Source organism: Zonotrichia leucophrys, chromosome 1 (assembly GCF_028769735.1).
Source record: "Zonotrichia leucophrys gambelii isolate GWCS_2022_RI chromosome 1, RI_Zleu_2.0, whole genome shotgun sequence".
Lineage (NCBI taxonomy): Eukaryota > Metazoa > Chordata > Aves > Passeriformes > Passerellidae > Zonotrichia > Zonotrichia leucophrys.
The window spans coordinates 16185680-16199964 of NC_088169.1; the positions used below are offsets into that span (position 1 = coordinate 16185680).

Here is a 14285-nt window from a genome sequence, read left to right on the forward strand (position 1 = left end):
AGACTATTTTCAATATACCACTTCTTGTCAATACAGCCTGTTGAGAAGCAAAAAGTTGACATGTAGTCAAAAAAATTCTGTTTGAGATAATCACAATTTCACATTGAGGAGGTTATTTCAAAAAGCATTTAGTATGTTCACAGCAGTGTCATGACAGCATTGAAAGGTGGCCTTTTGTACCTTGCTGTCTCTGATGTGCATTTCCTAAGGTACAGCTGGGCCTCATGGTATCTATCAGCTATTTTTGGAACCTGTTAGTGATGACCCCTGAAAAGTCCTGGCTGCTGGAGGCAGAACTGATGATAGACTCATCAGCTGATGCTTCAGTCAGGCAACCTCCTCTGTTTTGAGTTCTTAAAACTTTGGATTTCCATTACTGTCTCTCTGGCTCTCCACAGTGTCATGAAACTTAACTTATGTTTCCCTTAGCAGTGGGTTGATGTTTGACTGTTTTAATAGCACTCTTTTAATGGTATCCTGTAAAAAGAAAGTGTAAAGATGGATTTCTAGCATTTTTATTTCCTCATTACATAAAACATTACACTAGGCAATGGAAACATTCTGTTATTAATTAAACCGCAGCAACAAAACTAAGAATTAGCTTAATATAATATGTAAATATGTATAGTTTTGTATTGTCTGAAAGTCCAACAGAATGATATACAGGAGAAAAAAAACCCCACACATTTTTGGTACCAAACTGGGTGTGATTCTGTGTTGTGACCATTCACATATACTGTCTATTTTGCTATAAAATTTTACCAAAGACATCAATTTTTGTGATGGTATACCTAGGGGGGATTTGGAACATGCTGGCATTGGTGTATTCTTGGACTTGCTTGGGTTTTTTAACCTGACACACAAAACACTTCAGCTGCTCATGCCTTTACCGTCACTTGAATTTCATGTCCTAAATGTCAGAGCATGAGCTATCTCACTATCAATGAAAAAAAAAAAAGGATTTTGTAATAAAAATGTTATCTTAAGTATCTTAGATGAGAAGTCGGATTTGCTTTTTGTAGTTTTACTGGTTTTCCTCTTAATTTTAGATTTTTGCTTCTGTTAATGTCAATGCCAAGTCACACCTGATGAAGCTTGTAGCTGAAAAAACGATTTATTCAGGTTTTACTGTCCTATCCTTCCTACTAAGCACAGTTTAAGACCAGTTCCCATGTCCAAAATATTTCCAATAAGTGATCTTGGAAAGATGCAGTATTTCTGATGCTCACAGGATCCTGGTACATTAAAGAGATGTATTTCATTGCCCTGTTTGGATGTCAGCTGTGCTTGTTCAAGTGCACTACATCTGCAGCAGGAATGTTGAGCCACTGTGAGTACATCATTGCAGTAATAATATTTTTTCAGCATTCCCTGTGCAAGGCTGCAAAAACCAGACAAATAATTTTATTTGCAAGTCTCACAACTTGATGGACAACAGACCAAACCTAAGAAGAATGCATTCTGTTGGACATTGTAAATAACAGCTTTAGCAAAATCATGAGATTCTATTATCTGACATACATGCAGTAAGAATATTTTAACTTCATGTACAATCAGATATGTTTGTTAATGTTCTCGTCATTTTGCTAATGAGGCTTTGAAATGTCAGTGACTGAAAATACAGATTAAAACCTCTTCCTTTCCCTTCTTTTTACCATCATTCGATCTCTTTACCCCCACCCTGCCCCTTCTCCTTTTTTTTGTCTTTCCTTCTCTTGCCTGCTGTCAGGAAAATCTGCCTTTGAAGGGACAATTCTGTACAGAGTGGCACCGGCAAAGATTGACAGCTACAGACGTTATAACAGTGAGTGTGCTCCAAAATCATCCAGCAATGGCTTCAGTCCTCTGACCTTGTTTGATTTAGCTACACTTGTAAATTGTGCCACTGCTACCCACTTATGGCTACTCCTCGTGCATTATCTGTCTGTAAGCTGAAGTCAGTTTGTTGCTGATGAACTGCCCAGCCTTAATGCAATGAGAATGCACCTGTTCCTCCTGTGCATGTGTGTGTTCTGTGTCCATACAATGTCTGTGTATAAGCCCACAGTAAATTGTGAATTACATTGTTTGTTTTGGTCTCAGCTATGGTTGGAATCTAAGAACATTTAGTCCCATCACTTTCGCCCCCTGAAACAAGAAGACTGTTGATAATCACTACTAATCTTTGAATTAAAAGTCAATATGTTCTAAAAGTAAAGTTTCCATTGTGATTGTTGAACTCATAAAGTATGCTTTGCTTTTCTTAAAGGACATTTTGGATTTTGATTTGTTTGAAATTTTCTTTTTTTGGTGATTTTAAAATTTATTTTTACTGCATGCTCTTCATTTGGCATTCTGTCTTTGACAGTTATTACTCACAGCATTCTGGCTGATACATTCTTTCTGCCAAGGAGAGTAAAAGATATAAAGCTCTTTTCATTTCATGTTCAGGTTTTTGGCTTCTGCTTTTTAAAAGAAGGGCACATCCTGTTTTCATGTTCTTTTACTGCCCTGGTAATACAGAAAAAGAGAGAATGGTTATATCAGATGCAAGACAGAGGAAGCAAGGAAGACAGAAATCTGTCCTTCCACCTGTTTCCTCATAGAGAAATCTAGCTGGAAGATTCACATTTGGTGTGCCTAAGGTGCAAAATGTTCAGTTCTGTCTTCCAGTGAACAGGATGTTGTGCTAGCTTTGGCATCTGCTTTTGTCCCAGAGAGCTTTCTCTTGAGAGGATCCATGCTGTGCTGCCCTTCCTCCTCCTTAGTGGGTGGGAGTGTTTGGTCTTCTACCTCTGGGGACTTCTGTCTTATGCATGTTGACAGCAAAGGATGAAAGCAGTTTAAGACATTATTCTATTCTGATATTTGCCCTTACACCTTTTTTTTTGCTTTTCTTAACAAATCAGATCCTTTTTTTGATCAAAAATCTATGTCAATGTGTGCAGCTCTGAGTATTTCCTTGTGGAAAATTATCTCCCTGTCTACCAGAATTTATTTTGCAGCTCTTTGCAAGCTCCAACCAAGCCCTTGCTCTGGCTGGAGCAGACCATGGGGCTGATGGTCTTCAAATTTTTGTGCTGCTTCTCACCTTATATCTCCATGACTGCTTATCAACCACTCAAGTTTCATGCTTCTTGCAGAGTTCTTAGACCCTCATGTCCTCTAATCCACCCATCTGATAAGCATGATAAGGATTTATGAAGTTCATTTCCAGTATGCTTGACTTCGGACGTAAAGATGAAGCTTCAAATCAGATTCAAGGTCTGCTTGGAGCCTTTAATTTCACAATCTTACTGGGCAGTGCTGCCCTAACATTACTTTCCAAGTTTTCCAAAAGCCTGCTCTCCATGCCCAGCCTGTTACTCATTGAGGCCCAAATCATCCTTCCCCTCTTCTCAAGTCATTTAAAGTAAGAAGAACTGAAGCCAGGAAGAATTCAGTCACCTTTTGTGCCAGAGCTCTGCATTTAGTTCTTCTTGTTAATCATACTGGCCCATTGTTGTGCCATGTCAAAGAGAGGAAATTGCATCAAACTGATTTCAGAGTACAGGACTGGATGGGTGTCTGGAGGAAAGCTTGATAACCAGCTGCAAGAAGACAGCTTAACCCACAGTAGATTGTCTCACATTGCTCTGGGCAAACACCCATCTAAACTTTGCTTTTAAGGCTGATAAAATATATCTGTTTTTACTACCTAGACTTGGCTTACCTGGAGGTTCAGTTCTACCTCCCTTGGCATTTGATTGAGATTTGGATATTTTTTCATGCTGCAGAGGTGTGTTACTTTCTCCATAAAGCTGCATCTCAGAAGGCCAGATATCCAGCTACACTTATGGCCCGTTTCTTGCTTTTTGAGTTGGAACTGGGACTGAGGAATTGGTAATACACAAAATCAGGTCAAATGGGGAAGTCTGAAACAAAACAAGGGTTTCAGTGTTGTCACTATCAGAGATGCTCTTGCCTAAACTAACAGACAAAAAGGAGGGTCTCTGATTCTCCCTGCTCCATCTGTTTACAGCTCACTCCCTGCAAACTTACTCATCATGCTCTTCCTGAACAAGCTGATGGTGGTGCAGCCAGCTCCTTCCATTTCATGTCTCCTCTATGGTCCATATTTTTAGGCAAATATCCATGAGCTTATGTCTCCAGTGAAAACCATTTGGAGACATTCCACAGAATTGATTTCATTTAGGAATGTCTGGTTAAAACAACTTATATCTGCTCTAATTTCAGCTTGCTGATTTCTGTGTAAATTAAGCTGGAGTCAGTTCATAACTTTAGATTAGTTATGCCTAGGCAATGCTTGGATTCACCTGTATCACATTGCATGAAGTGTTGCTCAACTTTGCAATTAAGCTTAGAGCTTTTACTTCACAAACACATGCTCAGTGCTCAGTGCTAAATACTTTTATTTTGAAAGCCATTTTCCAACTGCTGCGTTTAAAAGGCATTTTCCTACTTAACCAAGGCCTGTAATAGCTGTTGAATTGGTCGCTGCTTCTAGAGGTACCTTCCACTGAAATATGCAAGGTTATCTCCTGCAGAAACACCCAGCCTTGCCTTTATATGCTGACATGGCTTTCTTGGTCATGAGGTGTGCCAGGCTCTGCTCAGCAACAATTCCAGCTCCTTTGGCATTCTGCTCATCAACCTGCTGTCAGAAAATCTTTGCTGCTGCATATGCTGGGTGAAGAGAGACACAGAGCAACAAAAAACTTATAATTTTGTTGATCACAGCCCTCTTTTCTCTCATCCTGCAACTTTCTTGCACCTCCACGAACAACGCTTCTTGGATTTCTAATTTTTTAATTTTTACTGATTTAGTTTCTCTTTCTTGCTTCGCTTTCTTTCTCTTCAAAGATGCAATAACTGAGGAACAGTGCAGATAAAATGCTTGATTTGACAAATATTTGCCTCTCTTTCCTTATATGTGGATCCACAATGCTGTCAGTAATAGCTATTAGATATAATGGAAGAAGATCAGGATCGTTGAAACAGAAACATTCGTGAGTAACCTCAATTGTGTTTTGTGTTTTCCAATGTTCCACCACTTTTTTTTACCCTTTTTTTTTGTCTCCCTCTCCTTAATTCTTGAGGAATTATGGCTGGTCAGAGTTCCGAGAAATCAATATGGCTGATATATTTATGATATTCTAAACCCCATTTAGGAGTGTTGGAATGTGAGCAAAGTTCAATGAATGAGCAAAATGTGGATTTTAACAGTTCTGAAGAGAGGACAGTTACAACTTTGTATTTCTCCTCACCTTGTTACAACTTTCTTGCAATAAAGAGCTTGTATCAAATACACAGGTGCTGCAATGAAAAGTAACATTGAGAAAAATTATAAAATTGGGGGAGGGAAATTTGCATGATTAAAAATTAGCATCCTGTTTGCTGGAGAACAAATGTACAGATGACACGGGACTGGGGGCCGTGTGTGGAAAACTTACGTTGACTGGGTGAAATGTGAAATCCTTCTGTTGATTGGGTTTTCCATGAGTTTCACAAAAGACCTGCTTGGTGAGTGGCAGGTGAAGAACCCTGCTGCCTGTGGCTGCTTATCTCTCCTTCCATGTGTGATAACGTGCCTGTACTTGGTGAGGGTGGTGACAAAAGCAGCCCCCAAATGAAGAGGACAATGGTTGTCTACAGTTTCAGAGCTCCTAAAAGAATGATTGTTCCTGTTTGCTCTTGGGGAAGTGGCTGGGGAGGTGGGGAAGCCACCAAGTTCTGTACTGATGGCTCTGTGCTTGTGCTGAAGAAGATGCTTGTGCTGCATCACCCTCAATGCATGCTGCTACATGGGGCAGGCACTGCTCCCCTTCCCCTTGCATGGCCACTTGTGCAAGCATAGAAATCTTGGGGCATTTCTTATGTGGCAAGAACTGTTATGCAAAGGAAAATGAACATTGTAAGCAAATGACAAAATATTTAGCTAACATAGTTACATTTTTTCAAGGAATGACTGAGAATAATTACTAATATTGAGCTAGTCTGCCTCAGTTATTTGTATAAGTATAATCACTCTTGGTAAAGAAGCATTAATTTGTGTTTGAAAGAATGAATTTATTAATCTTAAAATAAGCAGAATCAACATGTCTTTCTTTTGCAGTAGTATTTAGAATCCAATTTAATTTTCTGGTTTTGATTTTTTTATGACACTGGAATGTTGTTGGGGATGGCTTCAACAAAATACAGGATTTTGATAGAAAGCAAGCTCAAGAGTAATACCTCATAGGATGTGGGTATTTGTTCTGTGTTTACCAGTATGTGAGGAAAAGGAAGAAGGACAGTTCCTGTCTCATCTACTGCAATTACCATGTATAATTTCACCACCTTTGTCATTCAGACTGGTCACCCGGGCGTTCCATGCTGTCATTCTCTAAATAGAAGGAAAAGGCATATTTCCCCTTGCTTTCCTTCCCTTCCATAAAAGTAGAAAAACCTAATAAGCTTCATTTAGAAATGTCTTTGTTCTATTAAACACAGTTGGCAGTGTTTCTCTCTGGCTGCCACACCAGATCAGGAGATCCTTTGCATTGTCTCAGGTGTGTGTCTCTGAACAGCTGCCTTTGCTTAGCAAAGCTGAGAAGTGCTGAGAGGGCCAGAACACCACTGGCCTTTACTGTGTCAGTGGCCCAGGGCCATAAATTGTCAGCAGAGAGAGCAATCCAGAATAAAGAACAAAAATTAAATTGCCAAGTAATAGCTCAAAATAGAAATCTCTGTAACCTTAGAATGTATTTCCTTTTCTCCCCTGCCATTTTAAGCTATTTAGAAATAATTTGTTTCCTGCTTTGAATGGAGTTAATTTTACCACAGCTGTTTATTTTCGTTTTAACAGCTTTAGTTACACAGCCCTTTATCATCCCTAACTATCTTTCTGATTTAGAATCCTGGTTTGATGCCAGCACAGCTCTGAGAGGCTGTTTCTGAATTAAGTCTGATGTTGTGGTCTCTTTTTAATCCCTGTTTGAGCTAATCTGTTTTGGTACATTTCAGAATGTTGCTCTCAAAAGACCTGTAACTGCTATAGCAGGAGTGTGGTGTATTTGAAATGTCTTGAGGAAGCTAATCTCATTTATATACCCATAGAGGAAAAATGTGTGAAGTGCAAAATTCCTCCAGACAGTTTTGAGAAAATTTAATCTTCATGAATACTAAATGAGTTTGCATTTTTAAGGAGAATGAATCAATAAGAAATCAAAATTCTGAGTGTTTTTAAAAAGCTATAGACCCATATCTTATTCCATCCAAAAGCTGAGAACAGTCAGCACCTGCGAATTTTAACTCCTTGCTGATGATGGTGCCTTTGTTCAGACTTCAAGGAACTTACTAGAAAAATGCAACCAGTGCTTAGATTTGAGCTCTACCTTGTGGTGCTACAGATGATTCAGCAACAATAAATCAAGGTCCAAGAATAACAGTTTTGCTTATAGATCCAGAAATTTGAAGTGACACTACCAAAAGACTTGAGAAATATGGCCTGAGAAATATTAAAGTTCTAAAAAACTTTCCTGTTATTAAGACCGATGTGATAGTAAGCATGTTAGTGAGCACCTTATTGATGTTATGTTCTTACCTTGTCAGCTCTCCAACTACTGACAGCGAGCTGACAGATTCTAGAGAAGTTCTGTTTAAAGAAAAAAAGCAGCAAAAATAGTGAGAGGCCTGACTGCTGTAGCTTTTATCCTGTACTGGCTTTATTTGAAAGACTTAATGGGCTGACAAGAAGAGCAAGATGTTCTCAGTGTTTCTGAGGAGAGCAGTTTGCTGAGCTGCCGCCTCACCTTGTGCTCAACTCCATGTCTGTGGTAGAGCACAGCTGTCCCAGGCTGCGTGGGTGTGATGGGCAGCACAGAGGGGACTGTGACCACTGAAAGTCTCTCCAGCTTTTAATGTTCACTTAGCAGCCTGACCTCCCTGATAGCTGTAGCTCTTCATGAAGAAAATTTCATAATCTGACAGTCTGTGTCACTCAGGTTCCTGCCTAGATCCCAGCTGTGTCCATGGGCTACATTTATCTTTAGGAGAAACTATCCAGCCAGCTGTGTTCTGCCACACAGCTAAGCTATTTGCATAGTGGCAAAAAATTCCATGAAAAGCTGAATGAAAAAATACACAAAGAACCCCAAAACCACCTAAAACACAAACAAAAGAGCAACATTTTTCTGGTTTTAAGAGGAAAGATCACCTGAGCCAGGTTGCAGGTGCATCAAGAGAATTGCTGATAGGTACACACTGATACACATATGTACACACACATTTATGTTTTACACACACACATATATGTATTAGAGACGCAATGGAGAGAGTTTATCAGGCAAGGATGGGCGTAGTGTTCCAAATCCTTGCTTCCTAGATTTTATCTGTCCAAACCAGAAGAGTGTATCTCATGTACCTGGACAGGAAGGTAAGAGAGAGTCTCCTGAGCATGCCTTTAATAGTAAGAGCATGTTAGATTATTTTCTACAAGACTGTTCTGTACCCAAGCAATGCATTATTCTTTCTAAATATTACTGCAGATCCTCAATTTATCTGATTTGTTCTACAGTTTCCACTGCATACAGTTCTTCTCTTTTGTCCTCTTTGTCTCTAGACCCCATCATGTTGTGGTAAGAGCACAAGCAGGGCTTTTATTCTTACTGATTTATTTAGTGAAGTACAGAGAACTTCTCAGTTTGGGTCAGTCAAAAATAATAAATTAGGTCATTTTCCCAGTTGGTCTGGAAGAACTCTTTTTAACTTTGAAGGAGCTTTGTATCTGATCACACAAATGCAATTTACTTTGGTCAGGCCAAGCTTCAGTCCATTCTGTCCTCATAAAAAAAAAAAAAAAAAAGACAAAAAAGAAAAAGAAGCAATGCTGTTATTTCCTATGTTGCTTTCATTTTGAGGACTGTATGCTGAGACGGCTCTATGGCAGTATAGAGAACAAACCACTCTTGGATTATCATCAAGCACAGATGGGTGATGCTCAGGAAATCTGTTGTGGGCCTGAGGTGAGGTTCTGATACAAAGCATGGTGTCTCATCCATCACAGAAGAATGGTCATAAAAGCTGAAAATGCTGTAATGAGAAACAAGTGATGACCCAGAAACAAACAAAAGCTTTATTCTTATTAGATCCCCTTGATGTTTCTGGTCTTTCTTTCATGTGAACTTCAAAGATCTGAAGTCCATGTGAGACCTGTTGAGTAATTCTCACAATTACTTTCATATTTTAATTTCATCCATTGACCAAAGTTCAGATCTTCTTCCACAATGAGGGATGCAGAGAACCTATTTTAATAACCTGTTTTAAAGATAGCTTTTCTGTTCATTTCAGGGAGTGGCAGTGGATTCTTATCAGTTACTTCTGGAGGGAGGTATCTTCACTGCTTTTTCCCTCCATCACAGAATAGTTTGAAATTTTGGCAAGGATGACAGTCGAAACCTTTGCCAGAGGGTAATTTTCCATATAAAGAGATTTTGTTCAGCTAAAAGACAACAATCACTACAATTTGAGTTTTTTGAGTTGTGGAGATTTTATACTCAGCATAGTCAATTGCTGACCATTGTCTTTGCAGTTAGAAGTGATAAATAAAGTTGGTTCTACCTTCTGTCTCAGCCAGAGCCCCAGTTATTGATCATTTGTAAAGCTGGAGAAGGCCCAGCGGGCAGAACTTGCAGCTTCCTCACTTACTGCCCAGGTCAGAGCAAGGGGAGGGAGCAAGAAAGGGGCAGTGACTTTGCCACACTGCCCAAGGAGATTTGTACCTGTCTGGCTTAATTTACCCTTAATTTACCCTTGCATCTTCGAGTGCCTCTGCTGGAAACACTGTGCAGTGGCTCTGCTGCAGATAACCACTCCTCTCCTGCCCTCCAGAGCTCCAAGCAGCATCACAGTCAATGCTTAAATTCTCTGGTTAATGATTTCCTGAGGTCTGGAAGAGAAGTAGTGCACAGAATTTACTTTTCTGATGGTAGGCATGCTACCATAATAAATATGATAACTAACCAGATTTGAGGTTTTCTCTCAGGCCCATCTCGGAAAAATAAAACATAAAGAAATCAAGGCTTTTGCATATTTAAGAAGAGTATTGTAATATAATTATTTAATATTCATTTAAATTGTAATCCTGCTCAGCTTATGGAGCAAATAGCTTGTTCAGTGTTAATTGAACTGAATACCTTATTAAATAGAAATGTTACTGATGTTCTGCAATAGCTGCTGCAGCCACTCAGGAGGCTAGAGGGCCAAAGTGTTTTGTTTAGTCTGTAGTCTTTCTATTTGTTTCTAATTGGGAACTTTCTCTAATTCTGCTTTTATACTGCTTTCATGTTAAAGGTACATGTCAGGGAAAATGTCAGGGCAGCAAATCATGGCTTTCCGGTTTTGGCTGAAAGTCCTGATCTGACATGAATTCATTTCCTAGCAGCACCCTGGTTTGAAACCCATTTAACAGATGAGCCTCTCATGGGCTGGATCATGCAGATGTACCTGGAGGCCTCAGGACTTGGTTTCTGTGGTTCACCTGTACTGTCAGCCTTTCATGATGAAAATCAATTGCAATCTCTTTGTTTGCCTTGATATAAAAGTAATTAGGAAGAAAAGCTTTTTTGAAATTCTTCTTTGACTTGCAAGATCCACATCTGTGACATCATGAGTGCTTGTTAGGGAAACGTGAGGATTTGAGCTTCTTATTGTTAGGTAGAATTCATGCTGTAGCAGCAGCAATTGCTGTGGTTTTCGGTCTAGGGAAGGAAACTTCAGTGGGTCTCTTTTGCTGCCTGTGGCTGTTTGACCTGATGCACCCTTCTGTAAAGTGGCTGAAACATCACCTTATTGCATCTGTGGCCTCTGTTATTCGAGCAGCAGATATTTTCAGATAAATGCAGGTAAATTTTCCTCTTCACTGAAAGAAGTAATGCAAATCAGAATGTCAATTTTGATCTGCTGTATTCCTAGAGGAGAGTGTGCATGGGTGCTTTTCTTATGAGGCTGTCTATGCTGCAGAGAGGTTTAATTTTCAGCAGGGAACATATTATACAGCTTATTTGATTGCAAATTTGTTTGAACAGCTTTCAGCTTTATATTTCCCAGTTAGGTAATATGGCTTTAGATACTAATTGCATAATTGGCTTGAGTCACACAGATTTAATGTACAGCATGCCTGATCTGACTGCTTGTTAGCTTTATGTGGCTTTATACAATAGGAGCCTTACAGCTGAATTTAACTCTTTTATTGAGGTCTCTTGCAAAGAGGTTTTGCCTGAGGAATGAGGATTTTCTTGGTACTCAAGGAATCACCATCCTCATTTGTGAAGTTTTGATGCTGGAGTATGCATGTTTTGTGATTTTGTGGATTGGTGTAATTTCTAACCAGTACACCAATGTGATGAAATAAAGTCATTTTTCAAAGCCAAAATGAGTGCACGGCACAGAGAGCATCTTCTCTACCTGTTTCTTGTGGTTTCATTTTCCTCTAGAGGATGCTGGGAGGGATATTTTCCACTCACAATCTGATCTTAAAAGAGTGAGTTTCACACCTTTCATCCCTCCTTTCCACAGGCCTAAAAGATGCTACAGGCTCTGAGAGTGATGGTGGTGACTCTTGCAGTACAAAATCAGAAGGAGCCAATGGAGGCACGACAATCCAACCCAAAAAGGTCAAAGGTGTTGGCTTTGGAGATATCTTCAAAGACAAACCCATAAAGCTACGACCAAGGTCAATAGAAGTTGAAAACGACTTCCTCCCAGTAGATAAGGTATGTGTCCTTCTTTAATTGTCTCTTGGGTTTAAAGAAGTTTTCATTTAAAGTTTTAAAATCCATCACTGGCCATAACTTGAAGCTTTATGGCCATCATTTCCTAATCTTTCTGTAGACAAGGTTCTGCTTTTTCTTCTTTTTGCCTCAGACCAGAAAATTGATTCCAGTGAGGTTAGCTGCATGATAAAATAAAAAAAAAAAAAAAAAATTAATTGCTCCCAAGTATGTTCTTTAGGAAAACAAACAAAGAAGTCCATGGTTTCCAATGAAGTCACAACTTTAAAAAAAAAAGTCTGTGAAATCCTTCCTTTAAATGAAGACTCAGATTTGCATAGAGTTACTGATGTGCTGACAAGTATTAGGAGGCTTCCACAGCCTCAAGTTCTGCTATGGGCATAGTTACAGGATGCATTTTATTTCACCCCCAGTCACCTCTCATGGTGATTTTAGGGAGCTGCTGGGCTCTTATTACCTGGTGTGGCAACTTCTCACCTTTTGATTCATGCTTGTCCACTTGTCTGTAGAAACACGCACTACAACAATTACCTTTTTTGGCCTTTTTTGGCAAGATTTATTTCAACCTAGATAATTTCAGTGATCTGATTTATAGCACAGGACCTACTCCCATATCCACCCTGAGTTACAGTAGTACAGGAGAAGAGGAGGTCCTGCAGAGAGATATGGAAACTTTTGAACTAAATTACCCTGAGGGACATTTGATTAATATTTTGCAGGTGACCATTTTTCCCTTAGTATAAAGAGGGTAGGGAATAATCTAAATAAAGGATAACCTAGACTTGATTACTGCTTGACCATTGCTGACTTCAAAGCATATTTGCCTTCTGTTTCTGGGTGGACTTCCTAACTCACACGTAGGGCTTTGCAGAAGCATCTCTTTTCATTTGAAGTAGTTGAAAAGTCCTTATGAAGTGTCCCTCATTCCTTGAAGGAAAATCTTACTCCACTTTATAATTATGTGAAGTCTTACCTTTGTTTTGCACAAACAACTAACATGTTTTTTACCCAGCCAAAAATGGGATATGCAATTTTCAGGAAACTTGTAACACAGGTCTTCCTTCCTATGTCTTCAGATTCTCCTAAAATTGCCATAGTTAGTAGAAAATAATGGCTTCATTTTGTAAAGACAATCCATCATTTGTGTTTGCAATGTGTAGATAACTAAAGGCAGCACTTCTTTCCTGTTGATGCTTTTTTCCTGTCTAGGATTAGGTTAACCTTTGAGAGGTGCCATTCAGAGGCTTCAGCACTGTGATTTTGCCTGCTGCCAGCACCAAAACATGAGGCAGAGAGAGGATATCTGTCAGGACTGCAGACCATCAACCTCCCTAAACACTTATTTCCCCACTGCAAGAAATTCCTCCCTTGTCATTACCATGCTCTTTACCATTTAATGCTGAGTGTAAGAGAATCCTGAATTAAATTGGCCATCATTAGCAAGGTCCAATTCAGCCTGAAAGCTCTGCATACTGGTTCCAAGTGTAGCAATGCATGAAGAGTTCCAAATCGTGCATATTTTTCTCAAGAAATGTAGATTTAACAGGATCTTTGCCCTGTTATGTGTATTTATCATTTGCAAGTACCCTTAGTTTTTCAATAATTTGTAAACTTCTGAAGAAGGAGTGAAAATGCTTTCTTCTATTCCCCCTTTTAACATTTTTAAAGCTTTCTGAAGTCTGGAGACCCTAAAACTCTTTCTGTTGCTTCTTCCTTATACAGTTATTGATGAAACATTGTTGATGTAATGATAATTTTAACTTTTTTGATTTAAAATATTTCCTAACAACAGTTGTTTTTTAAAAAGCATCAGTAGGCTACTGTGAGGATTTTATAATGTGGGATTATTTATAACATGATATTTCTCATGTAAAATGTCAGTCCCATTTACAGAGGAATCAGCAGGGTCTTATTTTGTTGGTGTTATCACTTTGTGTTCTAATATGTTTTCAATTTTATGAATCATAAGCTTTGATCATATTTCACACAGAATTACTGGGGTGTTAAAAAGGCTTTTACACAAATATTGGCAGGAGCACAAAGGCAGAAAGGTTTGCTGCCATCTGAGCAGAAGCAGATGCCATTAGGGTCTCCTGTAAATCACCAGGCAGTTTAATGTGCTTCAAGTGTTTGCTCAATGGCAACAGTGTGGGGTAAAATCACCCTTGCCTTCTAAGGTGATCAATAAACTCTCAATAAAAAGCAATACTGAGGAATTGTGTGAAACCCCATTGGTTTTATTGGTGTGTAGAATTCATTGCTTAGCTGTTATTTGTTCTAAAATCACAGAGGCAGATGATCCTAGGGAAGTTAATGATGCAGTTGTGGGAGATTTGTTTGAGCAGCACTATCAGAGCTCTGCTCTTTTAGAGAAGTAGAAGAATCAAATACTTATTATGCTTTGTAGTCCATTTCATTGCCTGTTGGTGCTGACAAGTTGACCACTGGCAGTGTGTAAGCAGAATCAGATGCCTGAGGCTTGGCTCTGACAAATTTCCATTACTGATAAATGTAACTGAACTGATTTACAATAGT

General features: G+C 39.1%; 1 protein-coding gene across 5 annotated transcripts in view; it reads left to right on the top strand.

Annotated features, from left to right (window-relative positions):
• The window catches only part of SH3KBP1 (SH3 domain containing kinase binding protein 1), a 212147-nt gene that overhangs the window by 117999 nt on the left and 79863 nt on the right, over positions 1 to 14285 (top strand). For 3 of the 5 annotated variants that reach the window (XM_064707594.1, XM_064707574.1, XM_064707603.1), the window contains 2 exons: positions 1730 to 1804; positions 11536 to 11732. In XM_064707594.1, the coding sequence (XP_064563664.1) occupies positions 1730 to 1804; positions 11536 to 11732 (272 nt within the window). The remainder of the gene's footprint in view (positions 1 to 1729; positions 1805 to 11535; positions 11733 to 14285) is intronic. The other 2 variants (XM_064707585.1, XM_064707612.1) reach the window with 1 other exon arrangement.